The 17,807-nt window shown below is 34.9% G+C and overlaps 2 protein-coding genes across 3 annotated transcripts; one reads left to right on the top strand and one right to left on the bottom strand.

Annotated features, from left to right (window-relative positions):
* Positions 1 to 860: 860 nt before the first annotated feature.
* LOC135123027 (ankyrin repeat domain-containing protein 40-like) lies at positions 861 to 2,020 on the top strand. Of its 2 annotated transcripts, XM_064047527.1 has the most exons (4): positions 861 to 1,171; positions 1,220 to 1,314; positions 1,366 to 1,533; positions 1,583 to 2,020. In XM_064047527.1, the coding sequence occupies exons 1-4, from the start codon at positions 1,053 to 1,055 to the stop codon at positions 1,888 to 1,890; spliced, it is 690 nt and encodes a 229-aa protein (XP_063903597.1). In that variant the 5' UTR covers positions 861 to 1,052; the 3' UTR covers positions 1,891 to 2,020. The 2 variants fall into 2 exon arrangements, with proteins under 2 accessions (XP_063903597.1, XP_063903596.1); XM_064047526.1 differs by having other exon boundaries at positions 862 to 1,171; positions 1,220 to 1,533.
* A 10,425-nt stretch (positions 2,021 to 12,445) lies between these two features.
* On the bottom strand, positions 12,446 to 14,521 carry LOC135123435 (lysophospholipid acyltransferase 7). Its single transcript, XM_064048072.1, has 5 exons — positions 14,205 to 14,521; positions 13,711 to 14,155; positions 13,448 to 13,662; positions 13,084 to 13,399; positions 12,446 to 13,032 (listed from the first exon to the last, which is right to left on the bottom strand). Exons 1-5 carry the CDS (start codon positions 14,414 to 14,416, stop codon positions 12,793 to 12,795), a joined length of 1,428 nt encoding a protein of 475 aa, XP_063904142.1. The 5' UTR covers positions 14,417 to 14,521; the 3' UTR covers positions 12,446 to 12,792.
* Positions 14,522 to 17,807: the final 3,286 nt, after the last annotated feature.

Here is a 17,807-nt window from a genome sequence, read left to right as displayed (position 1 = left end):
CCCTGTGTTTAAGAATTTTGTATAATGTGGTTCGCCCCCCTTTAAATTCCAACTGTTCCCTAGAATATGCCAAAAGAGTATCTGCAGTGAAATATTCGTTTTTTTCATTGAGTTGCCAAATTTGTAGTTCCAGGTCTTTCCGAAACATACAATTCGTAAATAAATCCGTTGGTTTTCGCTTGCCAGATAGTGATGTTTTTAAATTTTGGTCCCCTGTTGATAAAATTTTCGCCACAATTGATGTTCCCACCTACGAGAAAAAAAAAATTAAAAAATATTTTCCAGCGTATTTTTACATTGCAGAAAATGTGTTCGAGACCCTCATAGTTACTTCTTCGAAAGAAAGATCGGGCCTGTCTTTTCGAAACTGCAAAAAACATCTTTTTATTACAATTTTTGGTTGCAGTAAAACTATTTTAGGCATTTTCTTTTTAAATAATGTCGCAAAGATCTGTGAATCTGTCACAATGACAAATTATCTATGCTGACAACATTAAAACATTTGTTTGCTTGATTAAAAAATTGCGTCTAATAATTCTGATCTAATAAATGAATTGTAGTGTTAGATATATGGTTTTAAGTAATTAATCTTTCAGACATAACGTCTCTATGGCTTACAATTGTTATTTAGTAGTGTCAAAATTAAAAGCCCGAGGAAATGTCATTTTTTCAATCAATGTTACCAACCGGATCACAGTCAAAATAAAGCCTACTACAACGTCGAAAGTCCTCGATAAACAAAAAATACAAATTAGTGAATACAATAAATAAATTTAATAATAATACATAACAACATATTTTGATTTTCTTACACTTAATTCGAATAACCCCCGACCTTACCAAGACTAATTAAAGTCATGCGCACGGCCACAAAGACTTGCGCTTTGAGTTTTCAAAATACAATATTTATTGAGGTTGTGAATCTTTTGCAAAATTCTTTATTTTCATTAAGGTGCGCCAACACTATTCGAATATTTAGCGTTATCCTCACCAGCCGGCAACCTAACGTCAGCACTCACAATGCCCCCAAGAATCTCTAAATAAAATGAGCCATGACCTCCATCCTCGAAGAAAAACTGCGTGAAGCCGCCTGCATAGGCGATATCGAAGGTGTCTTGGCCCTCTTGTCGCAAAATCTCGACATAAACTCGAAAAACGGCGTTAATGGATGGTAATCTAACCTCACTTTTAGGGTTCAATTTCACCGGGTTTTTTCCAGGACGGCTCTGCACTGGGCCGCTAAACGAGGGAACACGCAAGTAGCAGACCTTCTGCTCAATCACGGGGCCAACCCTAAGATCGAGAATAGCAAAGGTGAAACGCCTGGTAATCTTTGCTCTAATCCCAACACACTTGCTTTGTTAGGGGAAGATCCGGCGCAGGCTGCCAACAACGAGGAACAAGTCGTGAAATTCACGCCGAATTATTTGAAAAACCCCCCGATTAACGGGCAGGTGGACATCGGGAAGTTGAGGGGCAAGCCGGACTTTTCCGCCATGCCGACGACGACTTTGCCGGCTTGTTTGAATGATGGTGCGTGGTTAGGTGGTGGTTGTTGTTTTTGTTGTAGGAGTTGTTGTAGATCTCGTTTTAAATGTGCGGATCGCTGGGTCGAGCGATCCGGATTTCATCGAAGTGGAGATTCCGAGATGGAAGTTGACGTATTCGAGTTTGTTGAAGATTTGTTGCGAGGAATTGGAGTTGCTGGAATCTCAGGTTGAGAGAGTCAGGAAGTTGCCTAATACGAGGTTGAGGAAGGACAGTGATGTGAAGAGATTGAATAACTTCCAGAGTCTCGAGTTAGTGCTCAAGACGCCACTCGGCAGTGATAAACCCACAAATTGTTATCAGAGTATATCGACGTGCAAGAATCAAACTATTTTGTACTGAAGGCTGTAGGTGACTACTTTAGGAAGTGCATCATGATATCATTAATTCTAACATGAAACTCCACAATTTATAATAATATTTATTTATTAGTGATATAGGGACTAGTTTGAACAATAAATTTTAAACATTATTGCTTTGAAAATTGTTATTACTTATTCCCACTCCCCTATACTACAGGTTTTTATCAAGTGATCAGGTTTAACTGGTCCCTGATTTTTTTTTCTCTCGTGTGGTTGCTGATCTGGACTGCACTTTAAATCTAAGTAACTTTTGTAATGAATCTAATTCAGTGAGAAAATTTCCTCTTGTAAGCTTTGAAATTTAATTAAAATAAATATGTTGGCAACACCAACGCGTTTCTTGTTCACTTCGATATTACGGGCGACCGCCAATTATTTAACTGTCAAAGTGTTCCCTGCAGTAATTGTTAAATAAAGTGTCAACTAGCTTCATTATTTTTAACATAAATTACATAGCTTACTAAACGACTTTTTTTTCAATTGTACGATACCATCTTGAAAAGTATATATAAAAATATGTCAGTCATTACTGTTTTACGTAGGGTACGACCAATGGGGTATGGATTTTAATCGTTAACTGGTACAGATAGCGCATTTGCTGGGAGATTTCATGAAATTCACTTAGTCAGGAGTCTTTGTTTACAAAGTTATGAATAAGTTTCTGGGTCCTTATACTTAAGTGTTACATAATAACACTTCTTATTTCCTCACACAAAATTACTAATAGTTCATTTACGGCAGTTAAATCAATCTAACGTTGCCCCAGTCTGGAAAAAGGGCGTGCAAGTGCGGTAGAATTCATAATATCGTGCACTGAGATATAGGGGGATTAAACATTTCCTCGCAACGTGGAAAATTACATCACCGACGAGCTTACCTCACAACGCTGGATATTGTGATAACCCAAACTTCCCGTCTTTGAAATGGCCTTGAAAAAGTTTGAAAGGCCCCTCAAAAAAATTCAAACATTCAAAATTTGGCCTTGGTTGTGATCGTCTAACAAATGGAAACCTACGTTGTGTGTGTTTTTTTTTGGAAAGTGGAGGGAAGACGTTGTTTCATACAAATGAGCATACACTGCGTATGAGTCGGGAGCCCAAGAAATAATAGACAAAAATTTTGTATCGTATATTTACGGACATATTACATTTCAAACGAAACACCTTAAAAATATGAAAGAAAAGACACTCGCGATTTGACAGACATACACATATGAAAACCAAACAAGTACAAAACCCTACGTTTATGTTTTGAATCAATGCAAATATGCGAATATCACAAATTTAATAAACACAAAGCAAAATCTGAATTAAAGTAACTGGATGCAAATACACAAGTAATTACGGGCGTGTGGCGTCAAATTTAGAGTTACGGCAGTTAACAGGAGCACAACAAAAATCCCCCGTGTGTTCTAGCACAAGCGGAGTTTGGGGCTACCGGTCGGGGCTGTTCTCCCCCCTCGACGGTGATTCTATCTATCGCAAAGCCTACCCACACAGCACATTACACATCTGCATGACGGACATGCCGTCCGGAACTAGGCCGTTACGGTCGCAGACCTCGATGAAGTAATCAATCTGTAGCGTCGTGAGGACATGCCTCGATGAAGTAATCAATCTGTAGCGTCGTGAGGGCATGTTCCGGTGATGTAGTTAATCTATATCGTTGCGAGGACATGCCTCGATGAAGTAATCAATCTTTCGCGTTGTGAGGACATGCCCCGGTGATGTAATCACAATAACAATGATAATAACGATGATAACCGCCTAAGGGAATATAATGTAACACTTACGTATATGCATCCAGAAACCTGTTCGTAATTTGTTAAACAAAGAATTATTATCCTGACTAAGTGAATTTCACGAAATCTTCTAGCAAGTGGTTTATTTAAATAATCTGATTGTTAAACTGTGTTAACATTAGCTGACGATTAAGAAAAACTAACTTGATTGGTGAATTTACAAACAATAAAACAAATTTACCGCACGTGTTCCGCGTTGAACGAAAGTCCGCACTTTTTTCAGATTAAAAGGCCGCAAGAATTAGCTACACGTGTTGGAGGAAAACTATGTCGTCATCGTTACGATTAATTTTCGTTAAACAAAGGCTCCCTCCCTTTTTATCAACTATCAAACCAACTAATTTAAACTAGCTCTTACCACGTGTTTACATTCACAAAAACACATCCAGACTGACGCTTCGCCATGCCGCCCTCTGTCTACTAACCAATCCTCTAACTAAAATTCCCCTAGCGCTACTAATTGTCCAACTATCCAGCAAACGTTACCGTGCACCTAGTTGCCTATGTTTAACGATTTATGATTTGAATTCTTTTTTTCTTTCTCAAATTCAAATTATTCAAATGTGATTTCGCGCCGCTATTAATTATATAATTAATATATTTTGTGTTGTTTATTTATCGTGTGTTTTGTTTGGGATAAGCTGGGGATCGTCCACGATATAAACTCTCAAAGCTAATTGTTTTAAATAACCAGTCACTTGGATCAAGGCATTATTTAACATAATGTAAACTCTTTGTTTGAATCGTTGATGAAGTGTGGCATAATTTAACATCATGTAAATTCTTTGTTCTGGTAGCGGCCATTTTGAAAGTGTCTTTTTTCAAACCGAGCACTTGTTTGAACTGTAAAATCTCATTGAATAAATTAACAACATTGTAACTCATGGGAGAAGTGCATATTTTTGACGCATTTTTTTTTTTGAATGACGCATTTCTCCGACGCCATTTTGAACCTTCAGGTTGCCAATTTTTCACCTGGTACGATTTTTTTTTCTATCTCACAAATTTAACTTCAGTAATTTTTCTTTGTTGTATAATTTAAATTGAGCGTAAATTTTCATGCTCTGCAGTTTCTAACCTCACGTAACCTTTTGTCTGCACACCAGATCTTTTGTTTTATTAATCTTTGCCAGTTTTTCTTTCATGTAAATTTTTTGTTGATTAATGCTTCCATCATATAATTTGTCTGATGTTTAATCGTAATCTCAAATAAGAATTATTTGCTGTTTAAATTTTCGCGAGAGTGTATGGCGAATTTAAAAGTTGTTTATTGATTTTTTTTTAACTTTAAATAATGTAATAACACGTGGCGGAAGCGGAGTGAGCGGTTCCTTGTTGAGCTGTCGGTCATGCCATCTGCACAAAAGAAGCAGGTTTTGAATAGAAGTCAGGAGAGCAGTCGGGATGATGTGACGCTGTCAGTTTATTTATAGCCGTGACTTCCAACCACGAGTTTGCGTAACGGCCTGGGTAGCGCGGCACGTTTCTTCGTGATAGAGGGGTGCTGTAAAACATCTGTGATCGCTCTTTAAAATAGCCAAGTATTATAGAGACAACTTTATCTTTTTCTGGTGACTAAATCAGCATTTGAGTTTCTGGCAGAGTACGGTATTCCACGCAAAGCTAAAGTAAATGTTGCCACCATTGAAGGGGCACGAATTTGTAACCAAAGACTGGCAACAGCCAAATTCACATTTCTGTGTTTGACACTTTTTGGTGAAACGTACTTCGAAATGTGAAAATTCTTGTTCCATGGTACAAATTCTATATTTGTGTTTATTTGGTTGCCTATTTCGTAGAAGAAAGATCATTTGAATAATGACTATAATCATAAAATTGTTCATATAAACCACGTGTTGGGAAATTCACTATTAGTCAGTCAGGTTTTATTCTTTTGTTTATCAAGTTGTAACTAAAGGTTCTGGATGTTTTTACTCAAGTATTTATTACATTGTGGTGACCGAATTCGAATCAAATTTTCGCGCTGAAATTAATTAACAGCGGCGCGAATAATCTGAATTTGAAAGAAAAAAATTCAATAAAAAAATCGTTAAACATAGGCAACCAGATGCACGTAGGGCTTGGGGGTAGTTCTGCATGTTTAGTTAGACGGCGGTGGTCGGCTGGGTAAACAGAGGGCAGCATGACGTCGTGTGTTTTTGTGAGTGTAAACACGTGGTAAGATAGTTTTGGTTCGTTTAGTTGGTTTGGTAGTTAATAGTTTAACGACAATTAATCGTATCCCCAATCCGCGCAGCTAATTCTTGCGGCTTTTTAATCGGAAAAGTGTTAATTTTCGGCACCAACGCGGACCACGTGGCGTAAAGTTGTTTTATTGTTTGTAGATTCATCAGTCAAGTTAGTTTTTTTAATCGTCAGCTAGTGCTAACACAATTTAATCAGCAGGATTATTTAAATAAACTACTTACTACGAGATTTCATGAAATTCATTTAGTCAGGATAATAATTCTTTGTTTAACAAATTACGAATGAAGTTTCTGGACGTAAGTGTTACTTTATTACACTTCTTAATTCTTCACACAAGATTGCTAATAGCTCATTTACGGCAGTTAAATTAACTAATCATACTGTATATAGTGAACTGACGAGGGGTTAAAATAATTTCTTCCCTTAGGCGGTTATCATCGTTATTATCATCGTTATCATGATTACATCACTGAGGCATGTCCTCACAACGCTAAAGGTTGATTACATCACTGAGGCATGTCCTCGCCACGTTAAAGACTAATTGCATCACTGAGGCATGTCCTCACAACGCTAAAGATTGATTGCATCACTGAGGCATCTCCTCGCCACGCTAAAGATTGATTACACCACCCAGACGCTTTTTTCTCGCAAACGTTAAAATTTACATCATCGAGACGCTTTTTCCTCGCAACGATGTCCAACTTTAATATGACATAAGAAGTATTTGTTGTTTAAAATTTCACAAGATCGTATGGCGAATTTAAATGTTGTTTATTGCTCTTTTGAAACTTTAACACTTGTTCAGTTGTGTTAATATCAGAGTCATAGGAGTTGAACATTTAAAATGGAATTGAGGTTAATAACACAGCAAACGTGGAAGAAGCGAAGTGTGGTTCCTAGTCGAGCTGGCGAGATTTATCGCGTCGCCTGCACAAAGGATACAGGTTAGGATAGATTCAGGAGCGGTCGCCGATGTTGTAACGCTCTCGGCTTCGTGCTAGCCTAGATCCAGCTGCGGGTCTGCGATCGTAACGACCTAGTTTCGGACGGCATGTTCGTCGTGGAGGTATGCTGTGTGGGTAGGCTTGTGATAGATAGAATCACCGTCATGGAGGGAGAACAGCCCCGACCGGTAGCCCCCAAACTCCGCTTGTGCTAGAACGCCGCAGGGGTATTTTTGTTGTGCTCCTGTTAACTGCCGTAACTTTAAATTTGACGCCACACGCCCGTAATAACTTGTGTATTTGCATCCAGTTACTTTAATTCAGATTTTGCTTTGTTTTTATTAAATTTGTGATATTCAAATACATACATATTTGCATTGATTCAAAACATAAACGTAGGGTTTTTGCGCTTGTTCGGTTTCCCATATGTGTACGTCTGTCAATTCGCGGTTGTCTTTTCTTTCATATTTTAAGATGTTTTATTTGAAATGTAATATGTCGGTGAATAAACCATAGGGGGTTTTTGGGGCTGAGGGGTGAATGCGAGATGACAAGTCCGTGTCGCCCTCATTCGCAGCTTTTTTCCTCCTAGAGAGGGGTGCGAGTCTAGCTCCCCTCACAAAAATTTTGTCTATTATTTCTTGCGTTCTCTACTCGCACGCAGTGTATGCTCACTTGTATGAAAGAACGTCTTCCCGCCACCTTTCAAAAAAAAAAAACACACACACACACAACGTAGGTTTCCATTTTGTTAAACGATCACAGCCAAGGCGAAATTTTGAATTTTTCGCGGGCCTTTCAAACTTTTTCAAGTGTCAATTTAAGGCGGGAAGTTTGGGTTATCACAACATTATAGCACTTCTTATAATTTATCACTCGAGATTGCTAATAGTTCAACAGTATTTCAAACGCTGGTTTAAAGTGCGTTTGGTTGTAGGTTTTTTTTCTCTTTTATTTCTCAGGATGGAGGAATAAACGATTTTTGTCTTCCATATTTTGTGTTTGATTTAGGAACGCGTTTTCAACCTTGAAGTTCACCACTTTGCATCTAAACGCATTCCGCCACAAAAGAGACAACATAGGGTTCCACTTTTGTTGACTTTCAGAGTTCAATGCCAAATTTTGAATTTTTCGCGGCTTCTGAAATCTTCTTTACATGTCAAATTATGGCGGGATGTTTGGATTACCACAAATTAATTTATCACAGAGTTTACTGGTAACCAAAAGATAAATAAAGTTATGTAAGTTGCTTGTTATTTGTACAGGGAAAAATAAAGCCAAATGTCATTTCCGAATCAATTATACCAACTATTATGCAGCACGTGCTGTAGCTCACTCTAGCTTGCAAAATTTTCGTTCGCCTGATGTGTTAGATGGTTGGTTTACTGCGAAATTATTTTTTAGGAACTTTCAATTATTATGTTGGTAATAGTTGTAGAAATTGTTTTAAATGTTAGTTATTAAGGGGACTCGCTAGACGAGGTATAACATTTTTTTGGTTTTTTGTATGAAAAAATGATATTAATATAGATGTATCATATATCAAACTGCAGCTTTTTTCATATTCTAGAGCGCAGAGACCAGTTCAACCAATTAAAAAAATATGGCTGAGAAATATCGTAAAAAAAGCACCATTATATGTTTTCTTTTCAAGTTTTTTGAGTCATAACCATCATAGAATCGCTTGAAAATTCGCACATGGATAAAACATCACTTTTTACAGGGCGCAGAGTCATTAAATGTTTGTTAGTGGTACAATTTGTTTAAATAATAATGTGTTTATTAAAATCAAAATATACCACAAATTAATGCAAAATACGTCGAATAATTTTAACAGGAATATCAGAGGAAAATTAATGATCTATTGGTTAGCAGAGTTTTTAACAAAAACTAACAATTATTGAAAAAAATGGGTATCAATTCCACAGAATTTGAGCAGTTAGTTGAGTACTTTGCCGATAGGAGCGCCACTAAAATTTACGGAAGCGACTTTCCAGGTACAACCTTTGTCGCCTGCTCTACCATAAGCTGATTGTTAGAGTTCTCGGCTGATTTTTCTAATTTATGGCAAGGAACTTAGTTTTATAACAAGCCGCCAAGACCGGCCGTAGTAATCTATTGTTAAGGAAATTAATTTTTACGCAATTAGGTACTATCATAAAACCGAATTAAAACTGGGGAACTAAAATATTTTTACTCCACTCAGGATTCTGAATTCAATACATATGATTACTAAAAATTCATTGTAATATTATTGTTAATATATATTTTGCTTTGTTAATTAATAAAACTAATAAACATATTTATAATAATAATACAAAATATATAAAATACAGCTTTTGTTTAACACGTATAAGTAACTAAGTGTATCTACTACTTATCCCAGAAAGGAGGTGTTTTAAAAAAGCCCTACGCCCAGTAACTTCTCCCTTCATTGTTTACTCGAAAAAAGTGCTCGTATATTATTATTATTATTATTATTATTATTGATGTCATAGAGCAGAGGCAAGAGCCTATTATGCTCGACTCGAGGAACCCTGTACTGGGAGCTGAAATTCACTACCATCTCTATTAAGGGGGTGCTCGAACGACGGCTGGAACATCAATATATTTATTTATACTTTTTACTCGAAAAAAGTGCTCGTATATGTTTTCATTTGCCGAGAGATCATTTTCAAAATATATTTATAATAAAAATATGCAAGTCTTGGTGATGAAAAATGTGCTCGTAATAAATTATTATTAAAGTACATAAAAAAATAGAAACAAATTATATTTATTTTAAAAAAATCTCTCGCAAAGGCAGGTTCCTCTTTCTTCTTGAATCAATTATTTCGGGCAATAATGCGCCAAAGTAAAATCTGCCAAGTTTATCTGCCATCTTTTTACATATATTTCTTCGTCTTTATAAATTTTTTCTATATTTATTCCTTTGGGTGTCCACACAACAAAATAAACTTGTGAAATACCCGTAACAAGCATTTGTACCTGGACTTGAAAGTAATAATCATGATTTTTTTTTAGTTTCAATTCTGTCTGTCAATGTACAAAATTTGATTATTTTTTTTCTAACCGCTTCTTCGAGAGACAAATCTTATGATTTTGAAGGGCATTTAATTTCGACTAATGCACTCCTATCCTCTAGAACCCTGTCTGGACTAGCAGTCAAGTAAGGAAATTGTTTTGAAATAAACAAGGCACACCGTTCAGTTTTTATACTTTTATTTATTTCAAAACACTTGACAGCTTTTTCCTCATTTTATTGTCCATAGTATGTATGGCTATTACCTCTAAATGTACTGTACAACAGAGACTCCACAGTTTTAGCTGTTGCTGTAGTCGGTCTAAGTTTGTAAATCCGTCCAAAATTTTAAGCCGTAATCCTAATTTCTCTTTCTTTTCCCCAAGTGTTAGAGAGTGCCTGTTGTCTAGTATCTATTTCAATTTCGTCTAAATTCAAAGATAATTTTCTCAAAAAAACCTCTTTGGCTGTCACAAATGTTTCTACATCCATGACAGGATTTTCTAAAAAAATATTTGAATCATAATCGCAGTCGGGACCAGCATACGTAAATTTTTTTACGACATATTTTTTTTACGAATACTTTGTCTAAGACGAACTTGTTTTATAGACGAACAATATTTTTTTGTTATTAAACCAGGACCGTTTTAATCACAAGTAATTTACTTATCCCCTCTAAAAAATAGATGACGTCACCTCAAAATTTTGCTGAATAAATCCTATCTAAATTGTATAAAATATGATGAGTCTCTTCTTGTGATTTATCATTCCATTCATGTTTTTTGAATTTGCATATACAGGTGACCCCAAAAATTAATGAATGCGTAAATTTATTTTTTTTATTTAATTAGGAACTACAGAAGCCAATGCTTTGAAATCTTGCAAATGTTTTAAGGTTATAAAGAGCATAATAAATTTTTAGTCAAAATATATTTGCTTATCCCCTCCAAAAAATTGATGACGTCAGCTCAAAAGTTTGCCGTATAATCCTATTTAAAATTTACAAAATATGATGAGTCTCTTCTTGTAATTTATCATTCCATTCATATTTTTTGGATTCGGATACACAGGGTGACTCAAAAAATTTAATGAATGTGCAAATTTGTTTTATTGATTTAATCAGGAACTACAAAACCGAATGCTTTGAAATCTAATGTGAAAAAAAAAACATAATAGGCATGCAGTCGTCACGTTTCCGATAGCGAGGGAAGTGCTGTCTAAACTGTTTAGACCAATTTTTTTTGATTTTCCCATTTTTCCATTTCTCAATTTTTCAATGTGTCAGTTTGGGATTTTTTCACTGTTTCGATTCTTTAATTTTCCTTCCATTTTTAGGTTTTTCAATATTTCAGCTTTGGAATTTTGCAATATTTCGTTTCTTCAATTTTCCAAATTTTTGATATTGTGTTTTCTCGGTTTTTAAAGTTTTCGTTATTTTAATTTTTTAGTTTTCAAAGTTTTAGGTTTTTAGATTTCCCACTATCTCGTCTTTTCGATTTTTCAGTTCCATGATTTTTCAATTTGTCTAGTTTTTAAATTTTCGATTTTTTATTCTCGATCATTCAATTTTCTGAGTTTTCAGGCTTAGATTTTTTTTGTTGTTCAATTCTTGGATTTTTAAAATTTTTGTTTTTAAATTTTCCTATTTATCAACTTACTGGGATTTCAATGTTTTGATTTTTTGATTGTTCAATTTCCCGATTTTCTGAATTTTTTTTATTTTTCAGTTTTCAATTTTTGACGTTTCTAAATTTTTCGATTTTTCAATTTTTCGATTAACTAATCTTTTTTTTCAATTCTTTCTTCAATTGTGATTTTTCAATTTTTCGATTTCTGGATTTTTCAATGTTTCAGTTTTGGATTTTTTCACTTTTCCGATTCTTCAATTTTCTTTCCATTTTTCAGTTTTGAATTTTTTCACTTTTTCGATTTTTCAATTTACCTTCCATTTTTCAGTTTTTCAGTATTTCAGTTCTGAGATTTTGCAATGTTTCGGTTCTTCAATTTTGATGTTTTGATTTCTCGATTATTCGATTTTTCAAGTTCTCGGTTTAGATTTTTTGGTTTTCCAATTCTTCGATTTTTAAATTGTTTAATTTTTAGATTGTTCAATTTCTCGATTTATAGATTTTTCAATTTTTCGGTTTACCGATTTTTTTCATTTAAAATGTTTTAATTTTTCAATTATTAAGTTTTCGATTTTTCAATTTTGGTGTAATTTGAAAACGGTATTAATAATACATTTAGGCGAATAAACTAATAGACGGGCTTGATAAGCCTTGTTTGCTCTACAGTGTCTAAATTGTGTTTGAATAATATAATAATTATCTCGAATATTAAAATTAATATGTCAAAAGAATACGAGAAATGATTATTCTGTGCTGAAGGTATGTTGTGGGCCAGTAGTCGTCTATCCCAGCGCGTCAGGTAGATTTAAAGAAGAATTGCTGGTTGCGTTTAAGGCAACAAATGGCGCCCAATTCAAACTTGTCTCTCGTCTAGTGTTCCCCCTTAAACATGTTATCGTACTTATCGTTGTTGTTAGTAAATAATACACAAATTCGACGTTTCTACTCTATTATTAAATGTCCATCATAAACACTTACAAAAATAGTACATACATATGGCAACCCATGAAGACTTTGGTATTTCTTTTGCTCCCCTAACAAAATTACGTAGTCAAAATTATCATCGACCTTGGAAGATCACGTTACGGTATACACTAAAATATACACCCTAAACTCTTTTAAAAACAACCCTCTACATGCATGAACACATTAAAAACCATCTAACCTTGTCCATTATAAAAAAAAACCCTACATGATTTGAGAATGTAAAAAAATAATACAAAAATGAGGTAGTGCTACATTCTGATTCCATCTAATTAATAAAACCCCTACTAACATTTTAGTTGCTCTTTTTCACATCACCTTCACTTCTGACTTCTTTCTTTTCTTTGATTCTCTTAGTTTTCAATAGTTGGAGACCAACAACATACAGAATTATTCCAATAACCAGCCCCGCGTGATAAATGGAGTTATAATAATGTAAAATCACGTTAACTTCGAGCAGTAAGAACGCAATGGCTTGGTATGAAAAGAAGTGCATGCGCACAAACCAGTGCACCCAACCGTAAATTTTCAAAAACTGAAAATAAAAAAATGTAGTACCAAAATAACAAAAACAAAAAATCTATACCTGTCCTTTGGCGTCTTTTAAGTACAATTTATAGTAAACGTCTTCAAGGGCAAGGGCAAATGGTACAGTTCCTATGCAACAATAATACCCAGAGTATATTCCATGCCAGAATGAAGAGACCAACATTGTAACAGTCGTTCTGTGCTTTTTGTTTGGAAACCGTTTGTAAATATTCACCGCTAACCAATACTGGATGCAAATATTCCAATGCTTCATTGCTTCTCTGTACGTTGTACAAAAATCAGCCCCATATGGGTTTATATTGTGAACGGCTTCAAAACTGTATTCCGTTTTTGACAAACTGACATCATTTGATCTACAATTTTGTGTTATTAAAGGAGAAATTTGTATTTACAAAGCATACATGAGTTTCTTCATGTCTGAAAATTTCTCAGACGGTCCTTGACCAGATTTAGGATTGGTAAAAATCGGGTATGCACCAAGACCCGCCATTGTGCATACACATTCTGAGAGGACCAGACCTATGTATATTCGCATTCGGAAGATGAAAAAGTTGGGCCAGATGTACCAGTACCGGTATAACCATGATCGTTCATAAAATTCGTCGCTGGTAGCGTACTGAAATTGATTTTTACACAATTTTTTTTAAGGTGGGTTTGTACTAACTGAGAGTGGCCAGTTGTAAGTCCCCCATAGGAATAGAATTGCGTACAATGGGACATATTTTAATTTATCAATTGTGGCTTTTTTCCAATTAACGTGTTCAGCGAACGGGAAATTCAAATAGTCCACAAAAGTGCGATACCGATAATACGGCCCTGTAAGCACCCCCACGTAGTTGAACGCGTAATGAAAAATATCTGCACAATTCGGTTCAATTTTATTTGCTTCGTCTTCGTCTTTCTCGTCTTGACTTTTCTCAGACGTGTCGCGTTTTTTTTGAGCATTATATGTCGAGTTGACTTCGAAAGCTAAACCTACTAATTTCAAAGTGAGCATCATTTGGACCATGTTCGTATGGGCGGGGGGATACGGAATTCCAAAGTATACAGTCGACCGGAAGAACAACAAGTATGAGAATGAAAAAGCAAAACTAACGAGGTGGCATTGCCTGAAATTTACCCAAATTATTCCAACGTTTCTCAAGAGTAGGTACTTACTTTTTGTTTACGTATAAAATGATCAACGTGTTTACTAGAATCGTAACGAATGAGTGAAGAATGTGAACTCCGGATACAATGAAAGTGAGCAAAATTCCCACTATTGTGCCTACATTTTTCTTCAGATCTTGGTCTTTGATCGTCCGGTAATAATATCCGAAGCCTATTGAGAAAAAGAGCAAACTTAAGTAAATTACGTCGTCGAAATTCATTTTGTAATTAAAAGAAAATGCAAACACATTATACCAAACAGGTTATGTTTTTTTATTTGACAATGACAAGTTGACAAGGTTGACAAGGTTCAAAGTCCCACAAGGTCGTTATACAGGTGGCAAGGTGGTGCGCATGCGCAATAAATCACCTCATGCAGTGATTACTGATTATTACTTCCAGATTACTTCTGATTGTATTCAAATTTGTAAAGGCCTCTGACTTCTGCAATTCACTAAACTAGATGACGCCACAAACGACCTTTCTCGTTATTGTTTAATTAATTTGAAAATTGTACATTTTCTGATCTCACAAAACCTAAGCACAGTAGACCTAAGGGTCAGTTTAGCGGTAGTCTTAAGTAGGATTTAGAAACGTTGACGTTGAAGTTCCAATTGCACTTGCTGTTCCCGCTGACGTTGCTTTTAGAGATGAAAATTGTCACTTATAAACTCCGTTGCCAAGTTGCCGTTGACAGTAACTCTGTTGTTCAACTTTTGCCGCATTTAAAGTGGTTGTAGACGAAAAGTGGAGGATTTGAGTTGATTACTACAAAAATTTACCATTTTAGACATGTTTTAAGTTTTTTGTTGTCGAAAAAAGTCTACACATACCAAGAAAAAAAGGCAAAATGTAGCCCCGCCCACCCGCCCTATCTCAATTGTCATGATTTTTTTATTCGTTGTGAGTCAAGGGGGAGGAGCTTAACTGCAAATTCCTTATTGCTCTACGAGAAATTAAAAACATGTTTTTGAGTATCGTGTTGTTCAAAGAATGCTATGTACATTAAGAAAAAATTATATTTTGCCTTTTTGTTTTAATATGTGTAGACTTCTTTTCATAACATGAAACTTAAAATATATTTAAAATGGAAAATTTGTATAAGGAAATATCGATGTTGTAAATAGGTTCCGCCCCATAATTGCAAAATCCATATTTCCTTGCACAAATGTACCATTTTAACCGTGTTCTAAGTTTCTTGTTGTGAAAAGATGGCTATGTATATTAAGAAAAAAACGGCAAAATATAATCCCCGCCCACCCGCCCTGTCGCAATTCTGATGATTTTTTTATTCGTCGTAAGCCGAGGTGCGGAGCTTACTTGTAAAATCCTTATTTCTCTACGTGAAATATGTTCTTAAGTAATCGTGTTATACAAAGAAAACTAAATGTATTAATTAAAAAAGAAAACCAAAAGAGAAGCCCCACCCATCCGTCTCGATTTCAATTGTGATGAATTTTTCATTCGTTGTCAGACCGAGGGGCGGAGCCTAATTGCAAAATTGATACTTTCCTACAAAAATTTACCATTTTAAACACGTTTTACGTTTCTTGTTGTGAAAATAAGACTACACATATTAAGAAAAATTGGTCTAAAGAGTTTAGACAGTACTTCCCTCGCTGTCGGAAACTTGACGACTGCATGCCTATTGTGTTTTTTTTCTCATTACATTTTTGTAGTGGGAATTTAAAAAAAAATTGCGATGACGTCATCAACATTTTTGCAAGGACACGTATATCAGTTGGGATAGATGTAGTGTAATACTAAGAATAAAATTATTATATTCTCAAATTTTCGGGAAAATGAATTGGGTCGTTTTGAATATTGATTTGTAATAATCAATAAAATAACGAAACAATTTACTCACGTATACGTATCAGAGGCAACTGAAAATCGTGTATGTATAAACATTCTTAATTTAAGATGACAGGCGTAACAGCATACGTGAGAGTCAAACAGAGAAACTGTAAACAAAACGACCATTGGTTTTATTGCTTCGACTTCCGCTTATTATATAAAACATTGGGTTTTATTTTAATTCTTGACGGTGAAATTCACAATTGGTTGATTATAAACATGTCTATTTCACATTCGCGGAACCAAGTGAACGCATAAAACAAATGCAGGTCTGTAATGTTAAAGTCGATGTATAAGGAATTCACGTTCGGTAGATGTAACTAGATTTGGTAACTTTTTTTTTTAAGCTGTGTAACTGCGGACATAATTGTTCTAGTGTATAATCTATTACTGGAATGTCAGAAAGTAGCTATCAAAAATGTGACATGTAAGTAAGTAAAGGTCAAATATCGAAAATGTGATGGTTTTGTGGTAATCTGGTGAATCTATTTTTGAACCAAGGAGAAAATCGCATCCCTCTAAAAGCCCAAAGAGCAACCCGCATGTAAAATTTTGAATCTTTTCCCTTCACTAGTTTTTTTAGGAGGACAAGCTTTGATGTCATCATCATGGATCCACAATTTCACCATGGATCCGTTCTGGTATATCCATGTCTAATTCAAGAAAATGAAAAGTAAATCTTCACCACAATCACGCAATTGGAGATAGGTACCGCCTTAGAAATTTGATTCTGGCAGCTATAACGTGTTTAAAATGTGAAAAACTTCGCCTTCGGAAACCTAAATTTATACGTGTATTATGTACAATTATTTTCAAAGCCAAGTGTTTTACCTCTTACAAAACAATAACGATTATATAAAACTTAAAAATCAATTGTAGAACGGAACCAACAAAGCATGTAGGTATATAAATCTGCGCAGTCGTCTTTCTGATTCTGATTATAATATTAACGGCACAAGCGCCGCTGTATCTGTATTATTTTAAAATTCGAAAAACACTCGACAACACTAGCGAACTTTACGGAGAATATTTCTGCCACCAGTTTAACTGTTTCCGTTTTACCCAATTTTTTGAAAACCACGAAATATTTCTTGTTTCTTTTCCTTTAAAATGAGCTTTCTCGTGATTACTTTTATGGAAACTGTTTCCACGCTGTATTTAAGGATTTTCTAGAAACGAAGCGTGTTGAAATTAGAAAAACTTCGTTTTTTTCCACACAATTCAGATTTGACATTTGAATTAGAAAATTAGACAGTTGATGCCAATCTTAAATTTCTAGTGATCTTAAGATTGCAACTTAACCACAGAAAAGTTTCTGTCAGTTACTTCTACCGAACGTGAATGCTTATTAAATAAGCGTGCTACCCTTATGTTTCAACCGAGTTTTTCCTTTAACAAATTTTGTGTCTACCAAATTGGGTTGGTTGGGGTGTAATACTAATAATAAGTGTTGCCTTTAATTTAATCAATAAAATAAATTGACTTCATTAATTTTTTTGAAGCACCTCTTAAGAAAATCTAAAAAATATGAATGGAATGATAAATCACAAGTACAAACTCATCATATTTTTTGCATTTTAGATAGGATTTATTCAGCAAAATTTAAGGGTGACGTCATCAATTTTTTTAGGAGGGATGAACAAATACATTTTGAACAAAAGTTTACCATGCTTATAATAACTTTAAAATATTCCCAAGATTTCAAAGCATTCGGTTTTGTAATTCCTGATTAAATCGATAAAATAAATTCACGCC

This window comes from Zophobas morio, unplaced genomic scaffold (genome assembly GCF_036711695.1).
Source record: "Zophobas morio isolate AGI-343-1 ecotype UQ-CSIRO unplaced genomic scaffold, CSIRO_AGI_Zmor_V1 ptg000006l, whole genome shotgun sequence".
Lineage (NCBI taxonomy): Eukaryota > Metazoa > Arthropoda > Insecta > Coleoptera > Tenebrionidae > Zophobas > Zophobas morio.
Note: the sequence above shows the minus strand (reverse complement) of the source record. Positions and strands in the feature narration are given on the sequence as shown.

Excerpts from the sequence above, each read along its gene's own strand:
- LOC135123027 (XM_064047526.1), top strand. The coding sequence starts at position 1,053 with ATGACCTCCATCCTCGAAGAAAAACTGCGTGAAGCCGCCTGCATAGGC. Across the intron at positions 1,172-1,219 it reads AAAAACGGCGTTAATGGATG|GACGGCTCTGCACTGGGCCG; the intron begins GTAATCTAACCT and ends GGTTTTTTCCAG. Across the intron at positions 1,534-1,582 it reads GCCGGCTTGTTTGAATGATG|ATCTCGTTTTAAATGTGCGG; the intron begins GTGCGTGGTTAG and ends GAGTTGTTGTAG.
- LOC135123435 (XM_064048072.1), bottom strand. The coding sequence starts at position 14,416 with ATGAATTTCGACGACGTAATTTACTTAAGTTTGCTCTTTTTCTCAATA. Across the intron at positions 14,156-14,204 it reads ATTTTATACGTAAACAAAAA|GCAATGCCACCTCGTTAGTT; the intron begins GTAAGTACCTAC and ends GGTAAATTTCAG. Across the intron at positions 13,400-13,447 it reads TCAGACATGAAGAAACTCAT|ATCAAATGATGTCAGTTTGT; the intron begins GTATGCTTTGTA and ends ACAAAATTGTAG.